Source organism: Lygodium microphyllum, chromosome 25 (assembly GCF_053477565.2).
Source record: "Lygodium microphyllum isolate KBCC chromosome 25, Lygodium_microphyllum_v1.1.10, whole genome shotgun sequence".
Taxonomy (NCBI): Eukaryota; Viridiplantae; Streptophyta; class Polypodiopsida; order Schizaeales; family Lygodiaceae; genus Lygodium; species Lygodium microphyllum.
The window spans coordinates 64,974,183-64,999,999 of NC_141159.1; the positions used below are offsets into that span (position 1 = coordinate 64,974,183).

A 25,817-nucleotide genomic window follows, 5' to 3' on the forward strand; every position below is an offset into this window, starting at 1 on the left:
GTGTGGAGTCGCCAACCAATCATCTTTGCCAGTGCCTTGCAAGCCATTGACAGTAAGGTGATCGGTCTCCACTGGGATAGCTCTAATTGGTCTCCCCCTTTTGGGAGAAGACTGATAAGACTTGCTGAAAGACTCCCTGGCATTTGTCCTGAAGTGAAAATTTCTTGGAAGGCTAGCAGTAAGGGGTCCATCACCTCCCAGTAGGTAGTGAAAAAGGCCTTAGAGAGGCCATTCTCTCGTGGGCATTTCTGTCGGTCATGTGTATGGAAAGCCTTCACTAGTTTCTTCTCTGTGAAGGGGGCTAGGAGGGAGCATCCTATCTCCTTTGTGAGGAGGGACAAGGTGTAATCCCACACCTGCTATCTACATCGCTGTTCTCTAGCTGAGGATGTCTCCTGCTGGAAAAAGCGTCTATAGTAGTTGGTGGCAATCTCCATCACCTCGTTTGGGCTAGAACGAGTCCTCCCATACTGATCTCGAAGGCTGCGTATTTGCTCTCTTGAGGTACGGGGTTGGTGTACGTGGAAAAACTCCCTGCACATCTTGTCTCCCTTCCGCACCCAAAAGGTTGCGGAATGAGAACTCCGAGCGCTTGGCCTCTAGGCCGGGGATGGTAGCTCTCGCGCGCACCTCCTGTGTGTGGAGGATGGAATCCCTTGGTGCCTCCTGTAGTAATCTCTGCGTGGCTACTAGGTCCCATCGGAGTGCTCTCTCCTCCTCCTAGCTCTACTGCTTGGCCTGTAGGATTGCCTCCTGGCAGATATTGCTTGACTTGGCTAGGACTTCTGCCACCTCCTCTGCGATCCGGTCCCTCCTGCCCCACTCCCTAGTCCAAATTTACTCAATCTGTCTCTTCACCTCCTTCCTCCTATAGGTCGAGTCAGGGATTCGACAGAATCGTGTGTCTAAGGCAGATGATGGGGGATCAAGTGTTAGGAGAATTGGGTAGTGATCGGAGAAAGTGGTGCCCGCCAACTACCCTACCTGGCCTCCGCAAGAGCATCCCCACTGTCCCACATAGAACCTGTCCAACCGCTCCAGTAGGACTCCACCTAGCCGCCTATATCCCCAAGAGAAGTCCAGCGATCTCTCCCTTCTGTGGAAAGCTGGGTCTCTCCAAGCATCGCATGCTCCTATTGCCAATAGAAAGACCTCCCATGCCTCTTGCTCCTCCCTAGCCATGCCCTGGTAGTTTCTGCCTCTACCCTGTTGGTCCTCTAAGGCCTCCAGGTTGTTGAAGTCTCCTCTGACAAATCGAGGAGTCCACCTCTGGGAGTCCTGCTACAATCTCCACCCAGAACCTGCTGCGTGCCCTAACCTTAGTAGAGGCATAGACATTGAGAGACTCCAAGGCATGAGTCCCCAATATTCAATCTGATCCATAGAACCCTCCTTGCTACTATCGTCCCGTGGTCTCGTACATAGGCAGTGAGACTCGGGCCAATAGAGGTGCATACGCCTCCACTCTTGCCGTAGGCACGGATGGCGTGCTCCCAGTAGCTGTGTGAACTGCCCGGGAGTATCTTTTCTATCCGTTGGGCCTGGGCAGGAGTGAGCTTGTGCTCTTGTAGAAGTAAGATGTCGATCGGTCCGGCAAGGGTAAGCTGCAGCTCTCCTGCCGAACAATCAACTTCCAGTTTGAAGGAAGAAGGCGTAGTTTGGTCCATCGAGTGGTGCTAGTAGATGGACCTTGCTGCTCCTTGATTTGCGTACCGCAAAGATTCCCACCTCCAGGAGTAGTGGGAACTCTCTGTGTTCCGCAACTTTCAGGTAAGACCACAACCCATTGCGAAAAAACTCTTGTGGTAGCATTTGCGTCTGTCTTGGGAAAGTGTGACGGGTGGCATGGATGGATGAGCTGGTGGCTCTGTGGGGGGGGGAGGGGTGCTCGCGACTGTTGGTGAGTGGAGGATGTTGGTGTATGGGGCTCCTCCCCACCTGTGGGGGGATGGGTCGAGGGGGGTTCACTTGTATTGGGTGGGCATCAGGGGGGTGGTCGGCGGGGGTGATGATGGGGAGGGGAAGGATGGAGGGATGGGGGGGTGGTCGGGTGCACAAGGCGGGTGTGGGGGGGGCTGGTAGCTCTAGAGGGGGGGACTGTGGGGTAGGGTCAGGGGGGGAGGGAGGGTGGGGGGTGTGGGCACATTGGTGAGGTGGCCTGTGATGCCTCTATGGGGAGGGGGGGGGGGGGGGGTGTGGGCTTGTGGTGGGGTTGATTGCGGCCCCCCCTGTTGTCTCCCTCTCTGTCGTCTCTAGACCCGTGTAAAGCCATCTGCATCTACCTATGGACCTATCGGCGATGCCGCCTTCACTCCGAAGCGCGTGCACTCTACTACTTGATGCCCAAAGTCATGGCAACGCAGGCATTGCCATGGCTGCCTAGTCACAATAGCATCTGCTTGAAAGAGTGACCTCCTGCCTCGATCCCTAGGAACTGTGGTATATTCTTTGTCTCCTTTACTACCACCCGTACCTTTGGGACTCCTGCGACTGTCACTGCATTTGCAAAAGAGGCGGGAAGGACAGTGCCGAAGAGCCGTCCAAAGTCTTTCACTAACTGGCAATAGTCTATCGCTAGTCCAGGGAAGAGTAGGGCGACCGGATGTCTAAGGAACCTGTTGTGGAGCGCGAATGCCTCCATTGTGAAACCATTGTACCAGGGAACCATGTAGATGGCCCCCTTCGTGAAAGCATAGGGTGAACTGACCAGTAGCTCACGGGCTGTGTCTGCTGAGGTGAGTCGTACCATGAAGATCCCTTGACCCATTAGGATTGCCTCCACGATCTGTGCTGTGCCGATGTGCAACGTGGAATGAAGCCAATCTTGAAGATGGGCCCCTTGGAAGGGGAGTGCCCAACTGCCTGACCAAACCAAATATTGATGTTTCTTTAAGCTCCAAATTTGTGGCCTGAGCGGCTAAGAGATGTTCCTTAGAGAGGACGACGTGCAAGGTGTTTGACTGGGGGACACACGCAGATAGTGCCGGCGTCTGACCGAAGATTTCCATTTCATGTCCCTGTTGAGAACCTACCTATCACGTTGCTGTGCTATCGGAGGGGGGAGTTGCTGCAAAGGGAGGCAGCAATTGGAGGGGGGGGGTCGATGTCGAGCAAGGGGGGGGGGGGGGGGGAGTTGCTGTTTTCGATGCAGGTGGTGTGTTTGCCCGACGAGGGACCGGGCCTCAAGGCAAAGGAGGTGGGGCAGCGCATGGGGGGGAGGGGGTGAGGGCAGGGGTGGATGGCAGAGCCTTGCCTAGCAGGGGGGGGGGGGGGGGGGGGGGATAAGAGGCAGGGGATTGGTAAGGGGACATGCGGGGTGGGCGGCCAGGGGTAAAGAAAGGGGAGCTGGGGCAAGCGGGACAGGCGCATGAGCAACAAGCGGGGCAGGCTGGGGCGGGGGCAGGTGGGGCAGCAGGCGGGCGTAGGTCGGGGGGAGGTCGAGGGTAGGTCAGGCGTAGGCAGGGCAGTAGGCGGCGGGCGTAGGGCGGGGGCAAGTTGGGCGTAGGTGAGGGCAGCTGGCGGTGTAGGTGGGGCGGCGGGTCAGGCTTAGGTGAAGTAGGCGGAGGGACAAGTCCGGCATAGGCGGTCAGCGGCGGCCCAAGCGGGGACGTGGTGCGATGCTACAAGCGGGGGGCGGGGGCAGCATTCGCGACACAATGACAGGAAGCGACGTTTTTTCGGAAGTAGGAGTATTTACTAAAGAAGGTGATAAAAGCCGAAATTTTTTATTTAAAATTCTTTTGAGGACTTACTTTGTGCTTGACAAAGGATACATAAGATTAGCTCTGATTTTAAAGGATAATGTGGGGACCACTTGTGATTGAGTCATCCATTATGTAAGTCCAAAGATATCTCTATATAAGGCTAGCCTGAATTGGCAAAGGGATAATGTAAGGATCATTGGTGGTCGAGTCTTCACTTATGCGAATTAAAAGATAACTCCAAGAACTTTAAATATTGGACAATGGGTCTATCTAAAGAAGATACCCAAATATTTTCATACAATGTCACTAGTAAGCACAATAAAATTTCTTCTAGATATTTTGGTCTTTTTAGAATCGCAAAGAAGATAGGATTTTCTGCATACAAAAGCTAGCTCTTCCATCCCGTGTGTTTGTCAATTGCCTTGTTATGTGCCTAAAAAAGAAATTAGGCCAAAATCAATGAAGTTCCTCTTGAGAAAGATGTTTGTAAGGATATCCAAATAGATTTTTCTCAACAAGAGCCCATAGTTCCACTAAGTTTCGGAAATAGGGGAAATAGAAAGGGCCAAAAATGGAGTTTTAGAGTTTGGCCACTTTTGGAAATGGGTAGAGGAGTTTTCAATTTTAGCATTTAAACCATAGATACTTTAATAAATATATCAATGCACAATGCCATTTACTTAAAAAATTATAGAAAACTTCAAGCCTTCATGTCTCATGAACATCATATTATGATCATTATAAGATTGAGGAAGAAATAGAATGAACAATGAGCAGTGAGTGAGTAACAAGGTTGTGATTTGCATAGAGAAGACATACTAGCATAGACAGATTGTAAAAGGGAGGAGGAGGAGGAGGAGGAGATGATGATGATGATGAAGAAGAAGAAGAAGAAGAAGAAGAAGAAGAAGAAGACGAAGGTGAAGAGGAAGGAGAAGATGGAGGTGACAGCACACATATGTGCACATATATTTTTTTCCCATCTTGAAAATGGTAATTATTTCCCACTATTCTGAAAACTCTTAAGTACTATCCCCCCGGCTCCAAAATATTAATTGTCTCTCTAAATCTAAATTTCAGTCTTAAATCCTAACCGCCCACTCCAAAAATCTAACCCCAATTCAAATCCAAATGTAAACCTGAATGTGAAACCCTAAGCCTGTAAAGAAATACCTGAATGTAGAAACATAAATACAATCATACGACAAAGGATAAATTGAATAGAATAGAGTTAAGGTTAGGGTAACTCAGAGACAATGAACACAATGAAGAGTTTGAAATGAATGAATTTGAATAATACTCATGTAGCAAACACACTATGCAGTGAATGAATATTGTATCCTGAACTCTTGTGTCTCAAGGATTGAGGCAGAGGCAATGAGCTAGAGAGTGTGTCGTTCTTTGTGGAGCCTCCATCCTTCCTGCAAAATCACTAGATTGGTGCACCAAATCTAAAGGGAAAAACTCAAGTTGACTTTCAATTTGTTGTTGAGCCCGATACATGAGAATAAGATCAGACTAGGCTCTAGAAATCTCGTATGATATTTAGACCCATGGTAGTCCCATGTCTCTCCGGCCATGTTGGATGTTGGAGGAGTAAGCTGTGTGGCCCACTTCTACTCGTTTCTTGATAGGTTTGGCTTGGGAGAATGAAGCGGTGATATTGTGTTTGAAGTCATCTTGCCCTCCTATTGTTCTTGGGAAGGGCTTTTAGATCAAAGGCCTAGGTTTCTTTGGAGAGATCTTAGCTTTGATACCATGTAAAGATGAAGCCTAATAGAGAAACACAAATACAATCATATGACAAAGCACAAACTGAACAGAACACAATTAAGGTTAGGGTAACTTAGAGGCAATTAACATAGGGAAGAGTTTGAAATGAATGAATTTGAATAATACAATGCTCATGCAGCAAACACACTATGTAGTGAATGAATATGAAAGGACCCTCTTCATGTGGTGTGTGATGACATATGAGGTACACTTATTAGAGATAGAAAGGAAGGTGTAGCAAAAGTAGAGGGTGGGATGGGTGGGAGATTAAATGGACTGGTTGATGCAGTTATTGGAAATGATATTGGTTCCTTCTGTCCATCAAATGCAATAAATGAAAATGAAGATGGTTCACCTACTTCCAAAAGAACTTGAGAAGAAAAAATTGAAGGAAAAGAAGGGAGAGAACTTTTAGGTATTTGAATGAATCTTTTGTACTCATCATCTTTCTTAGATTTCATGAATAAAAGTCTTTCTTCTCATGGACTTATGAACCAATATCACGATTGCATAGTCCCTTCTTCATGAGAATCACCTTTATCTTATTGAAAAGAGGAAGTAGTCTCAAAAGATGGAGAAGTTTAGTGTTGCGTACGTGACATAGGAGTCAATGAACTTGGAGATGTAAATGGCATAGATGAAAGTGGTAGAGATGGAGATGAAAGTGGTAAAGAGATGAAGCTTTTGTACTCATGCTACTTTCCACATCAGGATGGCTAGTCCTTTGTGGAGCTTCCATCCTTCTTGCAAATCATTAGATTGGTGCACTGAATCTAAAGGGAAAAACTCAGATTGACCTTCAATTTGTCTTGAGCTAGATACATGAGAATGAGGTTATAGACGGCTCTAGAAATCTCATATGGTCCTTGGACTCCATGGTAGTCCGGCCATGTCGGATGTTGGAGGAGCAAGCTATGTGGCCCACTTCCTCTTGTTTCTTGATAGGTTTGGCTTGGGAGAATGAATCGGTGATGTTGTGCTTGAAGTCATCTTGCCCTCCTATTGTTCCTGCTTCTTCTGAAGGGCTTTCAAATTAGAGGTCTAGGTTTCTTTGGAGAGATCCAAGCTATTATACCACGTAAAGATATAGCCTAATAGACAAAGACAAGTACAATTGTATTACAAAGCACAAACTGAACAGGACACAATTAGGATTAGAGTAACTTAGAGGCAATTAACACAGTGAAAAGTTTGAAATGAATGAATTTGAATAATACAATGCTCATGCAGCAAACAGTGAATGAATACTTAACCCTGAACTCTTGTGTCTTGAGGATCGAGTAGAGGTAATTGTACATCTTCTACCTACATTAGTCCCTTGGATGTTTTAACCATGACTTGATGGCTATACCTTCACATTCTTACTAGACATGAAGCTAGTGGCTTTTGTGCCGAGGTCGAGTTTTAGGCACCATCAACACACCCTATCTAGTGTTCTTCCTTCTAGGTGGAAGACTTGGATTACAGGTTAGAGAATGTCTCTTCCACTCCTCCTAGGGCACCTTTTTGGGCCTTAGATGGGTGTTGACCTACTGTCTCCACTTCCCTTCGGCCTGTTTTGGACGACAGATTTACTGCTGATCTGCGTTTACAGCAGCTAAGGTTATCAGGAGGATTTCTCATTATCATCTGCATCCACTCCAAGATCTCCAAGGATTGTGTTTTGCTCCCTCCAATGTCATGCTTCATCTCTTGGTGCATACTTCGGTATTCCATTACCTAGAGGACTCCAATTTTCCTTCCTCCATAGAGCAGCTTGTTTCCTTGTCATTGACACCTCTATGTGAAGGATTGCATTTCACTCCCTTCACAGTACAGATCCCTCCTAGGTGCTGCTGGATAATGCAGCTACCTCCAAGCTCCACTCCATTGTATTATCATGATTCATTTGGCATGATTCAGTGTTCGCCATTCTTCATTCATCTTCTTCTTCTTCAATCTGCATGAGTTTCTTTCTCTAACATTGTGTTTCTTCCCACAAACCCTATTGTTTCTTGATAGGCACTGCTAAGCAATCACCTGGAGGATGAGAACTGCAAATGCAGGTAGAGGTGTTATCGCTAGATGCCAAGAACTGTTTCCTAATGGAAAACACAGTCGACTATGATGTTGGATGGGCTCTCAAGGGCAGCGAATGCTTCAGACTGATCATAACTGGCTGCAAACTGATGACATCAGCTGAGAAAATGATGTCTGATTCTAGAACAATAAAAAACAGTGGTTTAGCTACAAAATTTATCCACCTATTGACTTTTGGATAGGTTTTGGGGGCTGTGAGGGCTGGACAGCAATGACGATGTAGAAAATCAGTTGAAAGTTGCATTAAAACAGGGAGGAAAGGATGTCACTTGCTGCTGCAAGAATAATGCAGCAGTATGCCTGCTTGAATTGTGTGTACACCACCGTGATTGCATTGGGATGGTCATTTGTCGCAGTGGGGAAGATACCATGATGAGGGCAGGTCTAAAATCTGCTGCAAATGCTGCTCCTGTTGCCATGCACGGCTAGGTATGACACAAGTAATTAACTGATAGAAGACTATTACAGCTTGCTGGTCTGATCTGATATTACGGTTTAGTAGATAACAAAAGAAAAGAAAACGTGGGATTGAAGCTGTTAGAATGACAATAGATAAAGCGTTCTAATTGCTTGGTACTAAGTTTGTTTTGGATCTTGGTGTATATAAGAAAATAACCTTAACTAATTTCTCTCGCACACACAAGATGAACAATCCTATTCAAGTCAACAAAACCACTTCAACTTGTTAAAAGTGAAAATTAATAAGAAAAGTAGAAATCTTTACTAGAAACATAATGATAAGATTTACATTTTAATTACGTGAGCCAACATTTTGAACACCAACTTTTGCACATTGGGTAATTGATACCAAACGACACCCACCAGAATAGTGGCTTGACCAAAGATGTACTTTTCTAGCAAACAATGCTAGGAAAGCGCCTTTGGTCTCCATACTTTATCAGCTCCTAGAGAAATGGACCTTGCAAAGCCTTTGAGAGATAAGCATTTGTATTTGAGGCTAGCTCTTGGTCCATGAACAGAAAGGGGCTCTTGTAAGCAAAATGCAAGAGAGCAGCTAGGCCATTAACATGCCTTTTCATTTATTTCCACCTCTTTTCAATGAGGTAGATTATTATATTATTACGGGATATTGTCACGGGGACGTGAAATTTTAAGATACTTTAATCTTACCAATAACATTTGAAAATTTAATTAAGTCATTAATCAAATGTGCAAAGTTGTTTAGCACATGTGATATACAGGGCAGTTATTTCATGATAATAGGCCTTCATGATAATAGGCCAAGGACCTCGAGGATGCAGTGGGTGTTAAAGGCAAAAGTTTGAATAAGCTATGCCAGTTGGGCTTTGGGAGTCAGTTGGTGTTAATTTTGACCCTAGGACAGTTATTTGGCTAATAAGTGTTGGTGGTGACACTAGGGACTAGCATTAATTAATTAATTAATTAATTCATGTCAATCTAAGGGTCAATAAAGGTTGGGTACCACTCCACGTTGCAAATGGCCTTGCCAATTTCATTATGGATGGGTACATTTAATTTTGGGTAGAGTTAGAAGAGCTGAATTAACTTTTAGGATTACTCAATTCTAAAAATTAATTAAATGGTTGATGATGCTGAAAAATGGGTTAAAAAAGTTGCCAATTGGGAAAATTGCCCATGCAAACTAAGAAAACGTTTTTGGGGGTTGGATCTCAACTATTGAGTGAGTTTACAGCTTGGACGAGAGAGAGAGAGGGAGCTGTTGGTCCATTTTCTGATTAGGGTATAGCAATTTACTGCAAATGATAGCCATCTAAGGGCCTCAGTAAGCAAGGGACAACAGGGAGACATTTCCATGGGTTAGGAACAACATTGTTGATTAGGTGATAGCATTTTGGAGATGCTTAGAAATATGTGACATCATTAAATGCAGGCTGGAGCAGGCAGCTAGCAAATTTCAGGGAAACTAGATTTCTCTCTCATCTTGGCTTTCTCTCACATTCCCTAGTAATTTCTCAAAAGATCTCAGCCTTTCTCAACCATTTGGAGTAGATCTCAGCCATATTTGGTGAATAGCAGGAGGATTTTTGTTGTAAATCTTAAATTTCTACGAAGTTAGGGTTTGACAGCCACCTCGGGACTCATGCCAATAGGAGAAGGCATTGCACACTGAATTCAGCACTTGAAATTTGTGTAATTGTCGAGGAATTCAAATGCGACCCATTCCTTGTAAATTGGAGCAGCATTTGGCTAATTTGTGTTTCAAATTATGCAAGTCTTAGGTGAAAAGTCAAGGGGCAAATGGTCCGAATTGCTTGCTGATTGTTATTACAATAAGGGGCTTTTGGAACAGCAAAGTAGATTCTGGTAGGGATCAATAGGGTGTCCAATGTCCAAGATTATCAAGGTAAATTGTGCATTTCCCTTTATGTTTATTTGTTGATTGCTGTAATTAAGTATTTAATTAGGGAATTACCACCCTCTCCAAGAAGGAAGGCTGGTTTCATGGTTCCATTACTGGGAGACCACTCAATCCCTTGATTTGGTTGCTGACCTCTTTTGAAGTGGTACGGACATATAAATTCGAGGCCGAAGGGGCAGAATAATATCCATGAGTCCAAGGAACTCAATTCATCCTCTAGAATTGAGACCATGGTGCTTGCTCAGGTAACTCAGAAGCAATTAACACAGTGAAGAGTCTAAAATGAATGAATCTGAATAATACAATGATCATGCAAGAAACACATTATATAGTGAATGAATCCTATACCTTGAAGTCTTTGTTTGGAGGACCGAGACAAAGATAATGAGTTGGAGAGTGTGTCGAACTTTGATGAATCCCAAAAGGTAGCAAGGCAGTCTCCAAAGATGTTTGGCAGCAGCAAATGGAGCACTAGATGCCAGATCTCAGGCAAACGTAGCAATGAGAGAAAGAACCAGCAAATGCAGCCTTGAGGAGCAAGGCACAAGTAGAAAAACATCGAAATGATGTAAATGAGGTAGTTTGGTGTCAAATGCAGCAGCCAGATGATATATACAACTTACAAGTGTGGTCACCAACTAATGGGGATGAGTGCGAGGAACAAACGCAGATAATGCAAGCCTTGAGATTGAAACACCACCACTTGGAGGGTAGGCGATAGCTGGTGATAGCTCCTGGGGGAGAGAATCATGAAGAGAAGGCTGGAAACGTGCAACAACTCTAGGGGGAGAGAATCACAAAGGGGAGGTTGGAAATAGGTGCTAGATGGGTGAAGGCAATGTAGAGCAACTTCAATTGAAACGTCGTCGGCAAACGGGGTGTGGAAAATAAAGATAGATCACATAAAACTTGCAAAAACAAGATTAGGATGAATGAGAGGGCAAGCTGTCTATTTATAGAAAGTTTGTGGCCTCCCAAATGAGGGTTTACATGTGGGATATTGAAGCCCTCGAATTACTCCTAGTTTAAAGAATGGTTAAAATTCATTAATTAACTTGAGTTTTGGGGGGGTTTAATGAAAGCTAATGGTAATTTAGCTCAACACGCCATACACTAATTGCCACTTGCCCTCCTACAAATCTACGGGGCCAGAGAGAGAGAGAGAGAGAGAGAGAGAGAGAGAGAGAGAGAGAGAGAGAGCGGCCATGGCGGGAACGGGACGAAACCCCTGCTGTCGGCACGTTCTCTCAGTGCCTGCCAGGTCCGTCGCCGCCATCATCTAACACGCGCGCTACCGTCTCCTCCGTCGCCTGGGCCCCCGTCGCCTAAGCCCCCGTCGTCTGCGCCCCCGTCAGGCCCCGTCGTCTGCCTGAGCCCCCGTCGTCTGCGCCCCCGTCGCCTGAGCCCCCGTCGTCTGCCTGAGCCGCGTCAGTCGCCGTCGACCTCTGCTCGTCTGCGTCCGCAGGTACGCATCTTCGCCTGGTTGCCTCTGCTCGTGCCCGTGAGCGAGAGAGAGCGCGACAGAGAGGAGTCGCCTGCGCCCTGGAGCCATAGCCTGTAGCCCCGTTGCCTGTTCTGCTCGCCGTCATCTGCAGTCCCGTCGCCTTCTCCTGCAGGCCCGTTGCCTGCATCTCAGAGGCCTGCCAGTTGCGTGCTTTGCCCTCCTGTCGCCCGTCAGATCTGCGGGCTCCGCTAAGACAGCAGTATGGCTGGCCTGGATATGGATTTTCTCGACCGGACGGTGGCAGCCCTTGGTCCTGATTCCGATGCAGAGGAGCCGGAGGATATGGTGCCATGCACGGAGGAGCTGTCTCCGGGTTCTGAACTGCCGGGTTCTGAACTGCCGCCTGCCGGCAAACGCTCCAAGCATACTTCTAATGAGCCAATGGGTCCTCAGGACCATTCCTATGCGCAAGTGGCCTTTGATCTTGTGGATTCGCAGGACATTGATTGGGAACATTTGCTAGACTTTGCCAATACTCTGCTTGGCGATTATGTACAGCATAATAATGAATCTTTTTCTGAAGCAGGAACGGATGATGTGTTGGAAGCCACGGTGGACCCCAAATCAGTCTTGCGATCCTTCTCGGTATTTTATGAGCGTGCAGTTATACTTTTCTTCACTGGCAGGATCCCAGTGCTGTCGCATATTCGCCAGTGGATGCACCATGTATTGCAAGGGGAGTGTGTTGAGGAGATCTTCCTTGGACCTCGCGGCTTTTATGAGGTGCTGTTGAAATCGGAAACGCATAGAGCTGAGCTCCTGTCCAAGTTGTCACTATTCTTTGATCGCCGCTTGGTCCATGCTGTACCATGGCGCCCCATGGCCGACTTCCAGCGTCTGCTTCAGAGAGAATGCCCGGTGTGGGTGGAAGTCGAAAATTGTCCGGCGGTCTATTGGCCAATGTTGAAGGATGCGATGGCGGTTGTGGGAACAGTGCTGGTTCCCCCAAGCCTCAGGGCAATGAACCGCAACCGTTTATGCATGTTATGGGACACGGCCAGGAAAAGGCCCGCCTGGCTTCGCCTCAATTGTTCAGGCATGCATCCTTTGCATTTCCGCTTGAAATGGGGCAACTTTGCGGGACATTGTTTTTCATGTGGTAAATTGAGGCATTTCATGGCTGAATGCCCTGAAAGGCAACCGTCTTCGGAGGATGCGCAGGTTGTGCTGCCCAAGGATGACATGGTGCTTGATGCCCCGCCCCAGCAAGACCTTCAGTCACCTCATGTCATGGATAAAGGCAAACAACAGGTCCTGGGTTCCGACTCCCGGCACACTGACTGGATTGAGGCACGTCCCAAAAAAGGTAAACAGTTGGATGCAGGCCTGGCGGATCCTGGGCCTACTGCTTCCCCGGATTTCGTGCGCACGTATACGCGTAGAAAAGAAATGGTCACTTCACAGCAGGCTGCACGTACTACGGCCCCGTCTGCCCCCCGTAATCAGTCTCCAAGGCAAGTCTTTACCGGCGGCCCCAAAGGCCCTCCTGCTAAGCTGGCGTTTGATGCCAAAGGTAATGTGATTACACCCTGGGATCGGCGTTATCCCCGCCCCACTCCCAAGGCAGTGGATTTCCCTTCTACCTCTAAAGCAGGCCGCCAGAATTCGTTTGCAGTATTGGCTGATTTTCTGGATGAGGGCGTCCTGGATGCTCTCGAAGAAAAGGTGAAATCGAGGTAGCAGGCGCCTCGTTCCTGACTTCCTTCTTTGAAGATATATGAAGATAGCCACGTGGAATGTGCGAGGCATTTGCTCTCGCCATAAGCAACATGCCATGTGGACCGTCTTGCATGAGAACCAGTGGGATGTATTGGATACTGGGGATTTTATGAAAAAAACAGAGATATACTGGGGATGCTGGCACACTTGGACCACTCGGAATGCCTTTCTTTTGGATTCAGCCTCTAAAGTCCCGGCACATATTGTGAGGGTTAAAGGTCTCTTGCATTGGCAGATAGATCTCATTCGGCACTCGGGTGTACTCCCTCGGGAGAACTTACTTCCCTGGCATATTTTGTAACTCTTTTGTAGTTTAGTACTGGAGCCTTTACACATGATGGCTTAGTGTCATCATGTATCTTGTAATCAAGTAAACTTGTATTTTTTTTCGTAATTAATACAATTATCTTTTACGAAAAAAAAAGAAGAGAGAGAGATATTAACGTCTACATAAGGCCAATGTGGCCTATGAGACAAAATCCAGATTACATCCATGTCTAATGTCATCTCATCAGTAATGTAAAGATAACATTACAAGTAAGTGGGTGGCCTATGAAACAATACTGAAAATAACTATATGATGGGGCTATACCAGGGTTGAACCATGTGTAGTGTTGTTCCATTGATAGAAAAGAAAAGGAAAGGAAAGGAGAACCAGATCTGATTTAGCCATGTACAAAAGTGTGGTGGAGACTATGGGCTGTAGCTGGTCTCAAGATCTGCACATGATCTCAACTATGATGCGGTCCCTAGTTGCTTCACTGATATGCCTGGTGGTGAGTCTGTGGTGTCTCATGATAATGGCTCTAATTCGACTATGGTGTGGCCTCCTCGGACGTGGTCTTGGTAGAGGGGAACGTTGTGCTCGACGAAGGGAAATGGCTCTATCCAATGTGACACCACGGTGTGGCCTGTAAGGTGTCTAGCGGGGTGGCTCTGTCTTTGCAAGGCTGGTAGTGTCAGTAGGGTCGGCTCTGTAGAAGAAGTCTGTCATTACTCTTTGTGTGTGTCCCTCTGGGTGAGCTGGCCTCCTATTTCGCAGTAGTGCAATTCGGGGCCTCTCGAGCTCTAGGAGGAAGAGACCTAGGCATTTCTGGTCTTGTACTCCATGATGCGATGAAGGGATCCAAATCCATCCCGGAAGAGGTAGTGGTACCATCCTCGTATGTCATAGTATATTGTGCATCTGCATATGTAGTGCTCCTCCATCTCAGGCTCTCGACCATAAAGCTGGCAAGTCCTGTCCTCTGCTAGGGTATTTGTCCATCTGCTTGTCTCCATCTGGAGCCTATGTGAGGAGGTGCGAATCTGTCCGATAGCAACCCGTACGCTATGGGAGAGATGGGTGTCCATATATGCTGGCCGAATAGTGAAACCATCATCAGAGAGGCACAAGAAATGACTCTTGTAGAACTCCATCCTCGATCCTAGAGGGAATGGTGGGTGGTTCCATGTCCTTGCCGTCTCAATCCTCAAGATATCAGCTCTGATCACCTGGTTCAACTCTGATCGGCTGAGAGAAAGTGTAGGGCAGTCAAGGCTATAATCCAAAGGTGGAAGACGGTCAATATCCAAACCATGTAGGCCCATCCAAATAGCCATCTGTGAAAACCAAGAGTTCTTCTCGCCTCCTATTGCTAGTTGTCTAGATGAGGTTAGTGCCAAACTAGAGTATCTATGGCGTGGAAGTTCCCATAGTCTGTGTCAAAAGGTCACTGCCTTGAAGAGTGCCTCCATGACTATGGGTGTTGCCCCTAGCTCTACTCTGACAATGGGGTGTGGGGTAAAGGCTTACTCCTAATCATGCGTGCTATCATCATGATCAATGGCCTTTCCATCCTATCCCAGCCATCATAATAATCCCTCTCTACTCCAATCTGATCAGTGAGTGGGCTAAGGTGCCTATGGTACAAGCTGCAACCCCATACCTTTGCTCCATATAGTAATGTAGGTGTGGCTAGGGTGTCAAACAACCAAAGTTTGGTGCGGGGCTCCTAGAATTGTATGTGAGCACATTGACTCTCAAGTGCCCCTAGTGCTGCGTATCCACGTGCCAGACGTGCCTCTGATGCCCCTCTCAACGAAAAACGTGGGCCAAAGAAAGTGACTCCCAAATAGACACATTCCCTCACATGCTCCAGTATGTCTCTCTCAAATGTGAATTGGTACATAGATCTAGTCACCCATGCTGTTGAAGTATTGAAAACCATGGTTTTGGTCTTCCCAAGGTTCACTATGAGGTCTTTATCTCTACAAAAGATGTGCAAAGCATCTAGATGGCACTGCAAACCCTCATGTGAATGTGATATGAGAACAATATCATCTGCACACAGCAATATCGGTATCAGCACCCCTGCTAGGTTGGCTCCAGCTCCTCCTCCTCGGTCTATGTAATCAGACACTTCATCTATGTATAGACCAAACAATGTGGGTGAAAGTGGACATCCTTGTTTCACTCCTATAGTACTGTCAATCCTCTCTGATAGCCCCCCAGGTGCTCGTACATGACCTGTCATTGCCTCATATAATGCATAGACACCCCATCGTATACCCTCTGATACTCCAATGTCATGCAATCTCTGCATGATGCGTGTACGAAGCACTGTATCAAAAGCTTTGCGAAAGTCTACAAAGCAACAATAGATCCTCTTGGCTCGGGCTCGACCCTCCTCAATAATGGTTCTAAGTGTGAGAATATGTCCCCAATGCTAGCATATCTCATGATATCCTCATAGAGTACATCAAAGGGAGATCCATCTCATGTGGTATAGGTAGAATTTGCAGGAGGAAAGTAGCATATTGCGATGAATATATCCCGTGGTCTTCCTGCATGTATCCTAATCCATAAATATCGTGCATTGTCATCTCTTTTCATTACTTGCACTATCCCTTTGAGGTCTTCCCAGTATAGTATGGCCACACCTCCAGAACCCCTAGTGCTTCCTGGTTTTCTAGCTGCTCGACGAAATGCACTTTCCCACTTGTATCCCCGCACGTCTGGTAGTCGGCTACCTTTACATTGGTGTGTTTTTGTGTACATTGCTATATCTATGTTTCGGAAGCTATCTTCAAAGTAACCAGCATCCAAGCACAAGACTCCATTACAATTCCATATTGACATCCGAAGTGTCTCATAGGCCTCGTACCGTCATGAAGTCCTTTTGTCAGTGATGACGACTCGTCCATCCCTATAAACAGCCCATTTTCCCTCTTTGCGAGCCTCCAATACCTTGGGTATGTGTTCTCTGCGATGCACTATCTGTGCTGGGGTAAGGTCCTCATCCAAATAAATCTTCTCACCCTTGGAGAGGAAGGCCTTTTTTTTCTCTATGTCTCAAAAGTGAAGAATTAGAGCCTTGGACTTAAGAGTCCTCTTTTCCCACTCTCCAAGCACTAACGATAGGTACGTCTAAAGCCTCAATTTTGTCAATAAGTGTCTTAGCATCTTCTTGTGGGCTGCTCTTCTCCTCCCATCCTACTGCCCGTACAACCCTAGTCCGTCTCCTAGCCTCTTCTTCCAAGGTAGCATTCATTACTCCAGTCTTGTTCACTGATGTTCCCTTATTCTTTTTTATTGCCTCAATCCATGGGTTGGCTTCTTCTATCTGCTTCTGTGTTGTCTTTGCCACTTCTGTCCATGAGTGAACCTCCCTTTCACATGCCTGCGTGTGAGTGTGTGTGTGTGCGCGTGCGTGCGTGCGCGCATGCTTGTGTGATATTAATGTCCATGGGAGGCCGAACTTGACCCATGGGACATAGACACTTCCATTTACATTCCACTTCAGGTCATCGCCATATAGGCAAAAGTAAAACAAAAAGAAAAAGAAAAATTTGAGATCCTAAAGAACTTTTATGACTCATAAGAGTTGCCATTATATTACAAATGATCGATTAGCCAAGAGAGCTAAAAACTAAAGACTTGTCCCTTTGTTAGGGGCTTTCTTGCTTGGTATTGTCATTGCCTTGTTCTAGTGTGCGTGTACACACACGCACACACACACAATCACTCAGTGAACAACGAGCAACAAAAGAGAAGCAAAGATTGTTGGAATGTCACATCCACTAATGTGAGAATAGGGAATGAAAGTAAGGTACTATAGTATCACACCCAAAGTGGGTGTTCACAAGGGGCAAAAATCCTTCTCTAGCTAGAAGGTAAAAAGTGCTTGTGGATAAGGGAGCATTCACGCCAAAACAGTGGAGGAACATGATAAGAGTAACAACCCCCCTTGGAGTGAATGTATATAGGGAATGGTGGATCAATCCCCAAATGGTAGTAAGCCTAAAGTTGCGAACGACTTCAAATGGTTCTCTCAAAAGCACTTAGTAAATACATTTGCTAAATTGTTCAATGCAGGGGCATAAACCAAGTCAATCTCTAGCATAATGGAGCCTCTCTCAAGCATAATGATAATGCACCTCAATGTTCTTAATGCAGGCAAGAAACACTAGCTTTCTGAATGACACTCTGATTGTTAGTGTAGATAAAAGTGGGAGATTTCTATCTCACACTCAGATCTACCAATAGGCGTATGAGCCATACACATTCTAATGTAGTTGTAAATGTTGCCATGTATTGAGCTTCATGCCTGAATGTGGCCACTATAGATTGTTTCTTGCTTAGCCAAGAGATGCACGAATCACCAAACATAAAACAAGTACGACTAGTGGACACTTGGGCATCATAACAATGAGCCTAATCATTGTTTCTATATGCATGCAAGCAAAGAGAATCGCCGGGAGGGTAGAAGAGGCCCAATGATTGAGATATCGAAAGAGATCTTTGACTGGTTGCCAATGGTTAGTGCCATGGCTATGCACATGGTAACCACAAAACACCCAGAGTGAAATGACTAACAGAAACAAGATTTGTTAAATGAAAAACAATTGTTTTTTTTGTGTTTTTTTGAGTGTCTTTAGACATTGCATATATGATAGACATCATTTATTGACATGAAAGGGTTTGCATGGTATGTGTAATTTGCAACTCATTATTTATAAAGAAAACTATATTACATTATTTATAAAGAAAACTATATTACATATATTGTTCAACCGTTTCACTTGGCGTTTCGCTTGGGACTTGCCTAAAGGTGAAACACAATGTTTTAAGGCTGAAACGTTTTGTGGTTACCTTGGAGCCTAAACATGAAGTATGCTGATAGAGAGAGATATCAAAGGGATCTCCTACATCCTCAAGTGTAGACTTGTGGCCTACCTCGATTGGAGTAAAGGTAGGCTTGTAGTCTTGCATTTTGAGCTATAATGCCAAGATAGTAGTGCAGATGGCCATAATTTGTAACATCAAATTACCATTGTAATTCAGTCTTCAAGCTGCAATGTGTGTCTCGTGGAGCTTGGTCAATAGCATATCATCCACATAAAGAATGAGAATCAAGAGATCATCTTGATTCTTGTGGACATAAGAGCGTGCTCTTAGTGAGTGAGTTACAAAATCTAAGACTAATCAAATGAGCATGTATCTTTTTGTTCCATGCGTTAGGTGCTTCTTTCAAACCAAGCAAGGCCTTATTCAACTGACACACCTGGCCCTTTGAGCCTTTTTAACAAAGCCAAGAGGTTGTGTGACATAGACCTCCTCATGTAGATCATTCAAAAAAGCAGTTTTTACATCCGATTGATGCACATGCTTGTTAGAGTGAGCAACCGGTGCAATAACATGGCAAATGGTCATCATAGGTGAAGTGGGGCCAAAGGTCTCATCATCGTCAATCCCATGTTGTTGTGCATACCCTTTGGCAACAAGCCTTGCCTTATGGTGATCAATGCTACCATCAAATTTGTGTGTAATCTTGTAAACCCACTTTGTGCATATAGCACACTTGCCAAGAGGCAAGCCTTTGTGTGACATAGACCTCCTCATGTGGATCACCATTCAAAAAAGCAGTTTTTACATCCGATTGATGCACATGCTTGTTAGAGTGAGCAACCGGTGCAATAACATGGCAAATGGTCATCATAGGTAAAGTGGGGGCAAAGGTCTCATCATCGTCAATTCCATGTTGTTGTGCATACCCTTTGGCAACAAGCCTTGCCTTATGGTGATCAATGCTACCATCAAATTTGTGTGTAATCTTGTAAACCCACTTTGTGCATATAGCACGCTTGCCAAGAGGCAAGCCACATGACTTCCATGCCTCATCATTTGTGTGTAATCTTGTAAACCCACTTTGTGCATATAGCACGCTTGCCAAGAGGCAAGCCACATGACTTCCATGCCTCATTATTGTCAATAGAATCCAATTTAGATTGCATAGCTGCCATCCAATGCTCATCCTCTAGAGCATCTTTAATTGAAACAAGTTCATTGTTGCTTGCAATGGCTACAAGTTTCTATGCGATCAAGTTAGCTTTTGCATGGCTAGTGGTTGCTCCAATTCTACTGGGAAGTGGAACTGTATATTTGCTACTCCACAATCTATCCAATAGCTATCTAGGGACTGCTTTAGCTTTCCTAATAGCAACCCTCTCATATGCCACTACATCGTCTCAGCAATACCTTGATTAATGGGCTGAAAATCAGGCTGCTATTCAGCTTGTGTTTGTTGTTGATTTTGCTGTTGTATGCCCTCACTAGGTTGCTGAAGTCGACAAAAATCCAGTGCACCTTGCTGAAGTTGAGCAAAATGTGCTGCATCTTGACTAAAATGGATCTAGGTGTGCTGGTCCAAAAACATAACTTGTGAATAGTGATTTTGGTCAACTTCAGTGGATTGGATGTGTTGCTCAATCTCCAATTGCTTCCATAATAAGTAATGCATCATTCCGCACCTACTTAAGAAAAGCAAACTTCTCCCGTGCTTGTTTGGCTATAGTGTACAACCATATATGCAGAATAATTTGTTTGTTGCAGGACAATACAACCAAGGCATATGCTTGAACATCACTTCTGTCCCATCTTAGGTGATGAGCCATGGGAGGAGTGAGGAGCTGATGCTGATGATGCACTAACGATAGTAGATGAACTGTATGCATTTGTAGCTCTTTGAACCACTGGGCCTGCTGGTGTAACCTTTGAGCTTGAGACAAAGCTTGAGACAAACCCACAACTACTTTGCAACTAGTACATGCTTCATCATATATGCCCACATTGGGTAATTGATCCCATCCAATTTATGCAAATCTCCAAACATGTTTATCAGGTCATTTGAAGCTGCCATTGCTTGACGTATATCACAGGTATTTTTAACCACCTGCTGTCCATAATACAATTGTAGGTGCAACACAGAAGAAAAGCAAGGACCAAACTGAAACCGGTTCCAATGTCTCTGATTGTTGTGTAAAATGACAAATTGGGCCAATATTGATGAATTTGGGTGAATTTCACAACAGCCCCAAATTTTTGTGGTGAAAATTTTTGACGGGCTCAAAAGTGAAAAACACCAAATCTAAAGAAATTTCACACAACTAGAAATCTCTAAATATTTCAGTGAAATTTAGGGGTCTTGATAAGAAGGCTCTAATTACTGGAGAAAATTGGGTTAAACTTGATGTCTGTGTGGAAATATTTTGAAAAGTGTGCTTAGGAGGGGGACTGTGGAGCTGACCTTTTGCAGTTTGGCGTGGCAGCAGTTAGTCGACTGAGTCCTGAAATCAGGTGGCATTGTGTCCCGAGTCAGGTAGCATTGTGATCCAGAAGACACATGTCATGTGGTAGGCAGACTTGGCAGGCAGTGTTGTGTTGAGTGCTGCTTCAGGCTTGGTCGCGACACGCGACATGACAGGCTGCATGTTCAACGGGACAGGCTCTATGTCACATAGGCAGGGAGAAATGACATGCTAGAACAGACTCTGAAGCTAGAACAGGCAACATGACTGGAACAGCGTCTGTTTGCTAGGTAAGATTTGCCACACAGGTAGTGCAGCCATGCAGGTATTGCAGGATAGGCCACATAGATGGTGCTGTTGCAGCACGTGTGCAGCCTGACTGGTGACAAGACTAGAGCATGTGTGCAGACTGGCAAACCTGGAACACGTGTCGTGAGTGGAGCAGCAGAGGCAAGTAACTGCTGATTAATGGATTGGTGGATGTCAATCAGCAGCAAGTAAAGAAGTATGGAGCCGAGCTTGAAGCTCAATGGTGTCAGTTGAGGCAGCAGCTATGAGTGGAGAGGAAGCTCTCATACCATGATTGGGTCAATGCTCAACTGCATGTGCACATGGGCGTGCACACAAAGAGATTGCTGAAATGTCACATCCACTGATGTGAGAATGATGGAATGAAAGTACAATCCCTAAGGTACTAAGTACCACACCCAAAGTGGGTGTTCACATAGGGAAAAAACCCTTCTCCAGCTGGAAGGTAAAAAGTGCCCAGCGATAAGGGAGTATACACACTAGAAGAAAAGATGAACATGATAAGTGTAACATATAAATGATCTCTATCCAAGTTCTATAAAAAGTCTTTTAGGTTGAAACATCCTTGGAATCTAGTATGGCTACACATAGCAGTTCAAATGTACCAAGCAATGATACTAAAAAACAAGTCCCGTCTATGACAATGTCCCCAAGTCCAATGTGCTTGCAAGTTGTCTGAAGTGGGGATCTTGCTCAAATGTTGGCCCACAGTAGCTCTCCTAAACTCCTCATATCTGCATTTTGGGCCTTTGTTTGTGGCCCAAGCTGCTACCTCCCAAGGTGCTACTAGTCTCTGCTGTAGCCTGTGCCATGAAAAGTCTTCTTGAGGGCTCTCCTCCACACCTCTTGCGCTCTGGGAGAATCCCATGGACAATGCCTCCAACTCTCTTCCAACTCACCACATCTCATACCTGCCATTGAGTCCTTACCATAACCGACATAACCGAGCCTTGCACCCAACTGCCAAACTCATGTGAGCTACTAGCCAGAGCCATGCATCCAATTGCCACACTATACTAGTCGGTCATCCTTTGGCATGATACCATCTACTCTCTCCAAAACTCCGTGATGTACAAAATGTGTGTACATCTCCAGCCCAATAATGGCCATCCCATTGTCTTTATAATTCAAGCTTGTTTCTAATAGCTACTCTAATACTTGAACTTTAGCAAGTCAATGGAGTACTGACACACCTGTGATTTTGATCCTTCTAGCTCTGATGTTTCAGAAACAAGGATGTTCTCTTAATAATGCCAAATCCAAACATTCTAATAATACAGGGTTTCTTGGGTGCCAGGCAACTCTCAGGACCGACTTACCATATTACATGGTGCCCTTCAGCTTTACTGATTTCTGCTACAGGAAGCCCAAGGTCAGCACTGTACATTTTCAAATGAGCTGCATATCGAGGACCTACTCTTCATAAATGATCTGAGTAAGATGAATTTTGCGTTTTGACTGTGCTTTGGCTCTCGTTGGAGTTAGGATGGAGGAGATCGGTATGTCAACTTGCTGAAAGCCATGGGATCCTTTGTGGAAGGGACTTTTGCCTCTGATCTTCAAAGACGTACAGAAAAAGTGTGGTCCAAATACTCATGAGAATCTTTGTGTGTATCCTGACTGTATGGGTGATTTTGTTGGGCAGATGTGAACCATGATGATGTAAATATAGTTGGAAGGGTCCGATAACCAGATCTTCCTTTTTGCCGGACCGACATGATGTCCTCTTACCTTTGTCGACATCATGCCTCTGCCCTCCCCACTTATATCTGGTCCCATACCATGTCCTTCGCCACCTTTGAGACACAGACACACACACACACAGAGAGAGAGAGAGAGAGAGAGAGAGAGAGAGAGCATGTCCACGTCCACATTCCTACCCTGCACCTTCTAATTCACCATGTAATTGAGAGACCAATGACTACTTAGCTCACATTGAAGTCTTATAAATTGGCATGTACCTAAAGAAGAGTGTATAAACTATCTTTTATGATGTTGATCATAGACATGTGCACTCAATATGCCCTGTATATGATGTGCAAATGCTTTCACTTGCACATTATCAATAATTCCACTACTAAATAAACGCAAATAATGATAGCAAAACTCATTATCATAGGTGCTCTTCTTTGTTCCCTTCTATCATATTTTCTTTCGTAAAATAATTCTTGAACCCCTACAAATAAGCAACATGTCAAAACTTGTGTATTATGGTCGTCATAGAGTTTGTACACTCAATAGGCCCCTCCATTTGATGTGCACATACTTTTACATGCACATTATCAAATAATTTCATTACTATATCAACACCAAATAATGTGAGGTATGAATTGTACATATGGATACCAAAACTCACAGTCATAGGTTGAAATGACAGAGTAATGAAAATCCCTAGACATCTATGTTTCTAAGACCTTCAAACGTCTAAGATGTTTAACGTGCTATTAAAGGAAGTGGATCCATCATCACATGTTACCCAAAAAAAAAAGGGGTTGACAATTAGCGGTACAAAGGACACAACTTGGCAACTCAAGAGGTGGCTTAAAGTCAAATGATACAAAGAAAGAAAAATTGAAATCTTATGGATTTTGATTTTTTATTTGCATGTAAAAGAGGCTAGAAATGGCTACAATGTATAATGTCTCTTTTAATCACAAAGCATTCAAAAGCAATGTCTTTTTGAAGCATATGGTAAGTTCTACATCCTTAAACAAAAATACACATCTTGTTTTGTATTCTAGAATTGGGAAAACATATCTATTAATCCAATTCCATTTTCGACCAAATGTTTTTGATTCCATCACATCCATGGAAAATGAAGCCTAGTGTTTAGACATAGGCTTTCAAATGCATTATTTATCTAGGGGCAAGGCATGAGGGAGAGGGAAAGTTGTATGACATTGTGAAAATAGTCTCCATAGAAGTGTTGCGTATTGTGTTGTTTTTCTTTCACCTCTTGGTCCCTACAAATTTATATAGCCTTGCTTATATGCATGTGTATGTATAGGTGTATAGATATTGTGATTTCACATTGTTTGATTTCTTCGCTGGGTTATGACAGGTGCATATGGGTTATTTTAAGTTATATGTCTAGAGAAAAACTGGGTGTAAAAGCATGGACTTGGTGTGTTTGAGTGTGAAAAAGAGACTTGGATGTGAGGAACACACACACACACTCACTCACTCACACTCACTCACTCACTCACACACGCACACACACACACACACACACACTCTCTCTCTCTCTCTCTCTCTCTCAAGTTAGGAGATAGGGTAGAGTTTTTGGAGTGGAGGAAAGAGTTAGGGATTTTGGTATGTGGAGAAAGGTGGAGTTTTCAAGGGTGTGAAACACGACACATGCAGCCTCTTCCTTAGGTCATTCATTTGTGCCCTAGTAATGATTCGATAGTCAAGACTACTTGAAGGCTAGTTCCTAATTCCACACCACACGTGCGGGCCTGCACACACACACACACGCACACGAACGCACATACACACAAACACATACACCCTCTACCTTAGGTGATTCATTTGTGCCCTAGCAATGATTTGATAGGCAAGACTAATTGAAGGCTAGTTCCTAATTCCACACCACACGCTCACATGCACACACATGAACATGTATGTGTGTACGTGCATGTGTGCGTGCGCGTGTGTGTGCATACCATTTGTTTTAAAAAGAAAAGTAAAAATTGTACCGATGTTGGTAAAAGGACTATGAGTTGTAAATTGCATTAATTCAAGACAAAGTTATGAGGATATTTTATATAAGAAAAGAGTATATCAAACTAAAAACAAATAACCATACTTTTGGAGGAAAGGCATTGCTAATTACCTACAAGTTGAATAGGAAAAATCATTAGTGAGGACTAATAATTGAACCCACATTGCAACTGCCAATAGCACCTCCTAGTTGCTATCCCTTTTACTTGCCAAAAAGAGAATTACCTTACTTGTATCCATGTCAAAGTGAGAGAGTGCATTGAAATTAGAATTGTCAATGGTTTTCAAGAGAATGCTTCCTTCATGTACTTGAAGGTCAAGTGGATACTATTGGTATAAAGGAAGAAGCTAGTCAAAAGGGTTTTTTGAGTGTGAAGGTCCAATTCTTAATAGTGTGTGTCACTACTCAATGTCAGTTAGTACAAATGGTGTTTTTAAACCTATAGGGTTGAAGAAGGGTACAAGGAGAGTGTAGGCCAATACATCTTAGATAAGAGGGGAGAGAAAAATGCAAGCAAATGTCAAGATTTTAAGGAATGGCAATAGAGAGACACCAAAAATGTGTAAGTCCATTCTCCACAGTACTAGATTAAAGGCAAGTTATTTTTTATTATATATCGGTAACATCATTTTAAGTTGATATTAGACTTTAGAATATTGTAAGAGTATGCAACATGCTTTTAACTTGTATTCATGCAACAATAAGAGTTAGAACAAGTTTACAAGGAAGTGGAGATTATATTATTTGAGCACTAAATTAACCAATAAATTTGAGAGAATAATAGTTATTAAAGAAAGTAAATAGATGAAAAACAACAATCTTAAACATTATTAACTTGACTCTCATGTTGGCATTGATAAGTATCCACCTATAGTCCTCGGCACTAAAATTGCATAGTCACGTCTACAATTTGCTACCATAGTAGGTAGCGTCGTGTAGGGAAATCATAGCAGGAATAAAAGATGTGGTGAGCAATAATAAAGCACATTAGAACTAATTTTATTAGTAGAATATTGTGCTTGCATGATGAGATCATCATGGAAGAAAAGCCATGAGCTTTGTAGCCTCATGAAG

At 44.4% G+C, this 25,817-nt stretch overlaps 1 protein-coding gene across 3 annotated transcripts in view; it reads left to right on the forward strand.

Moving 5' to 3' along the window:
- LOC148014313 (5'-3' exonuclease family protein) overlaps window positions 1–23,141 on the forward strand; it is a 120,447-nt gene extending 97,306 nt beyond the window's left edge. The window contains exons 13-14 of one of the 3 annotated variants that reach the window (XM_087666215.1): window positions 22,300–22,391; window positions 22,505–23,141. In XM_087666215.1, the coding sequence (XP_087522341.1) occupies window positions 22,300–22,391; window positions 22,505–22,535 (123 nt within the window). In that variant the 3' untranslated portion in view covers window positions 22,536–23,141. Of the gene's footprint in view, window positions 1–22,299; window positions 22,392–22,504 lie in introns of those variants that run through there. The other 2 variants (XM_087666214.1, XR_015688581.1) reach the window with 2 other exon arrangements.
- Window positions 23,142–25,817: the final 2,676 nt, after the last annotated feature.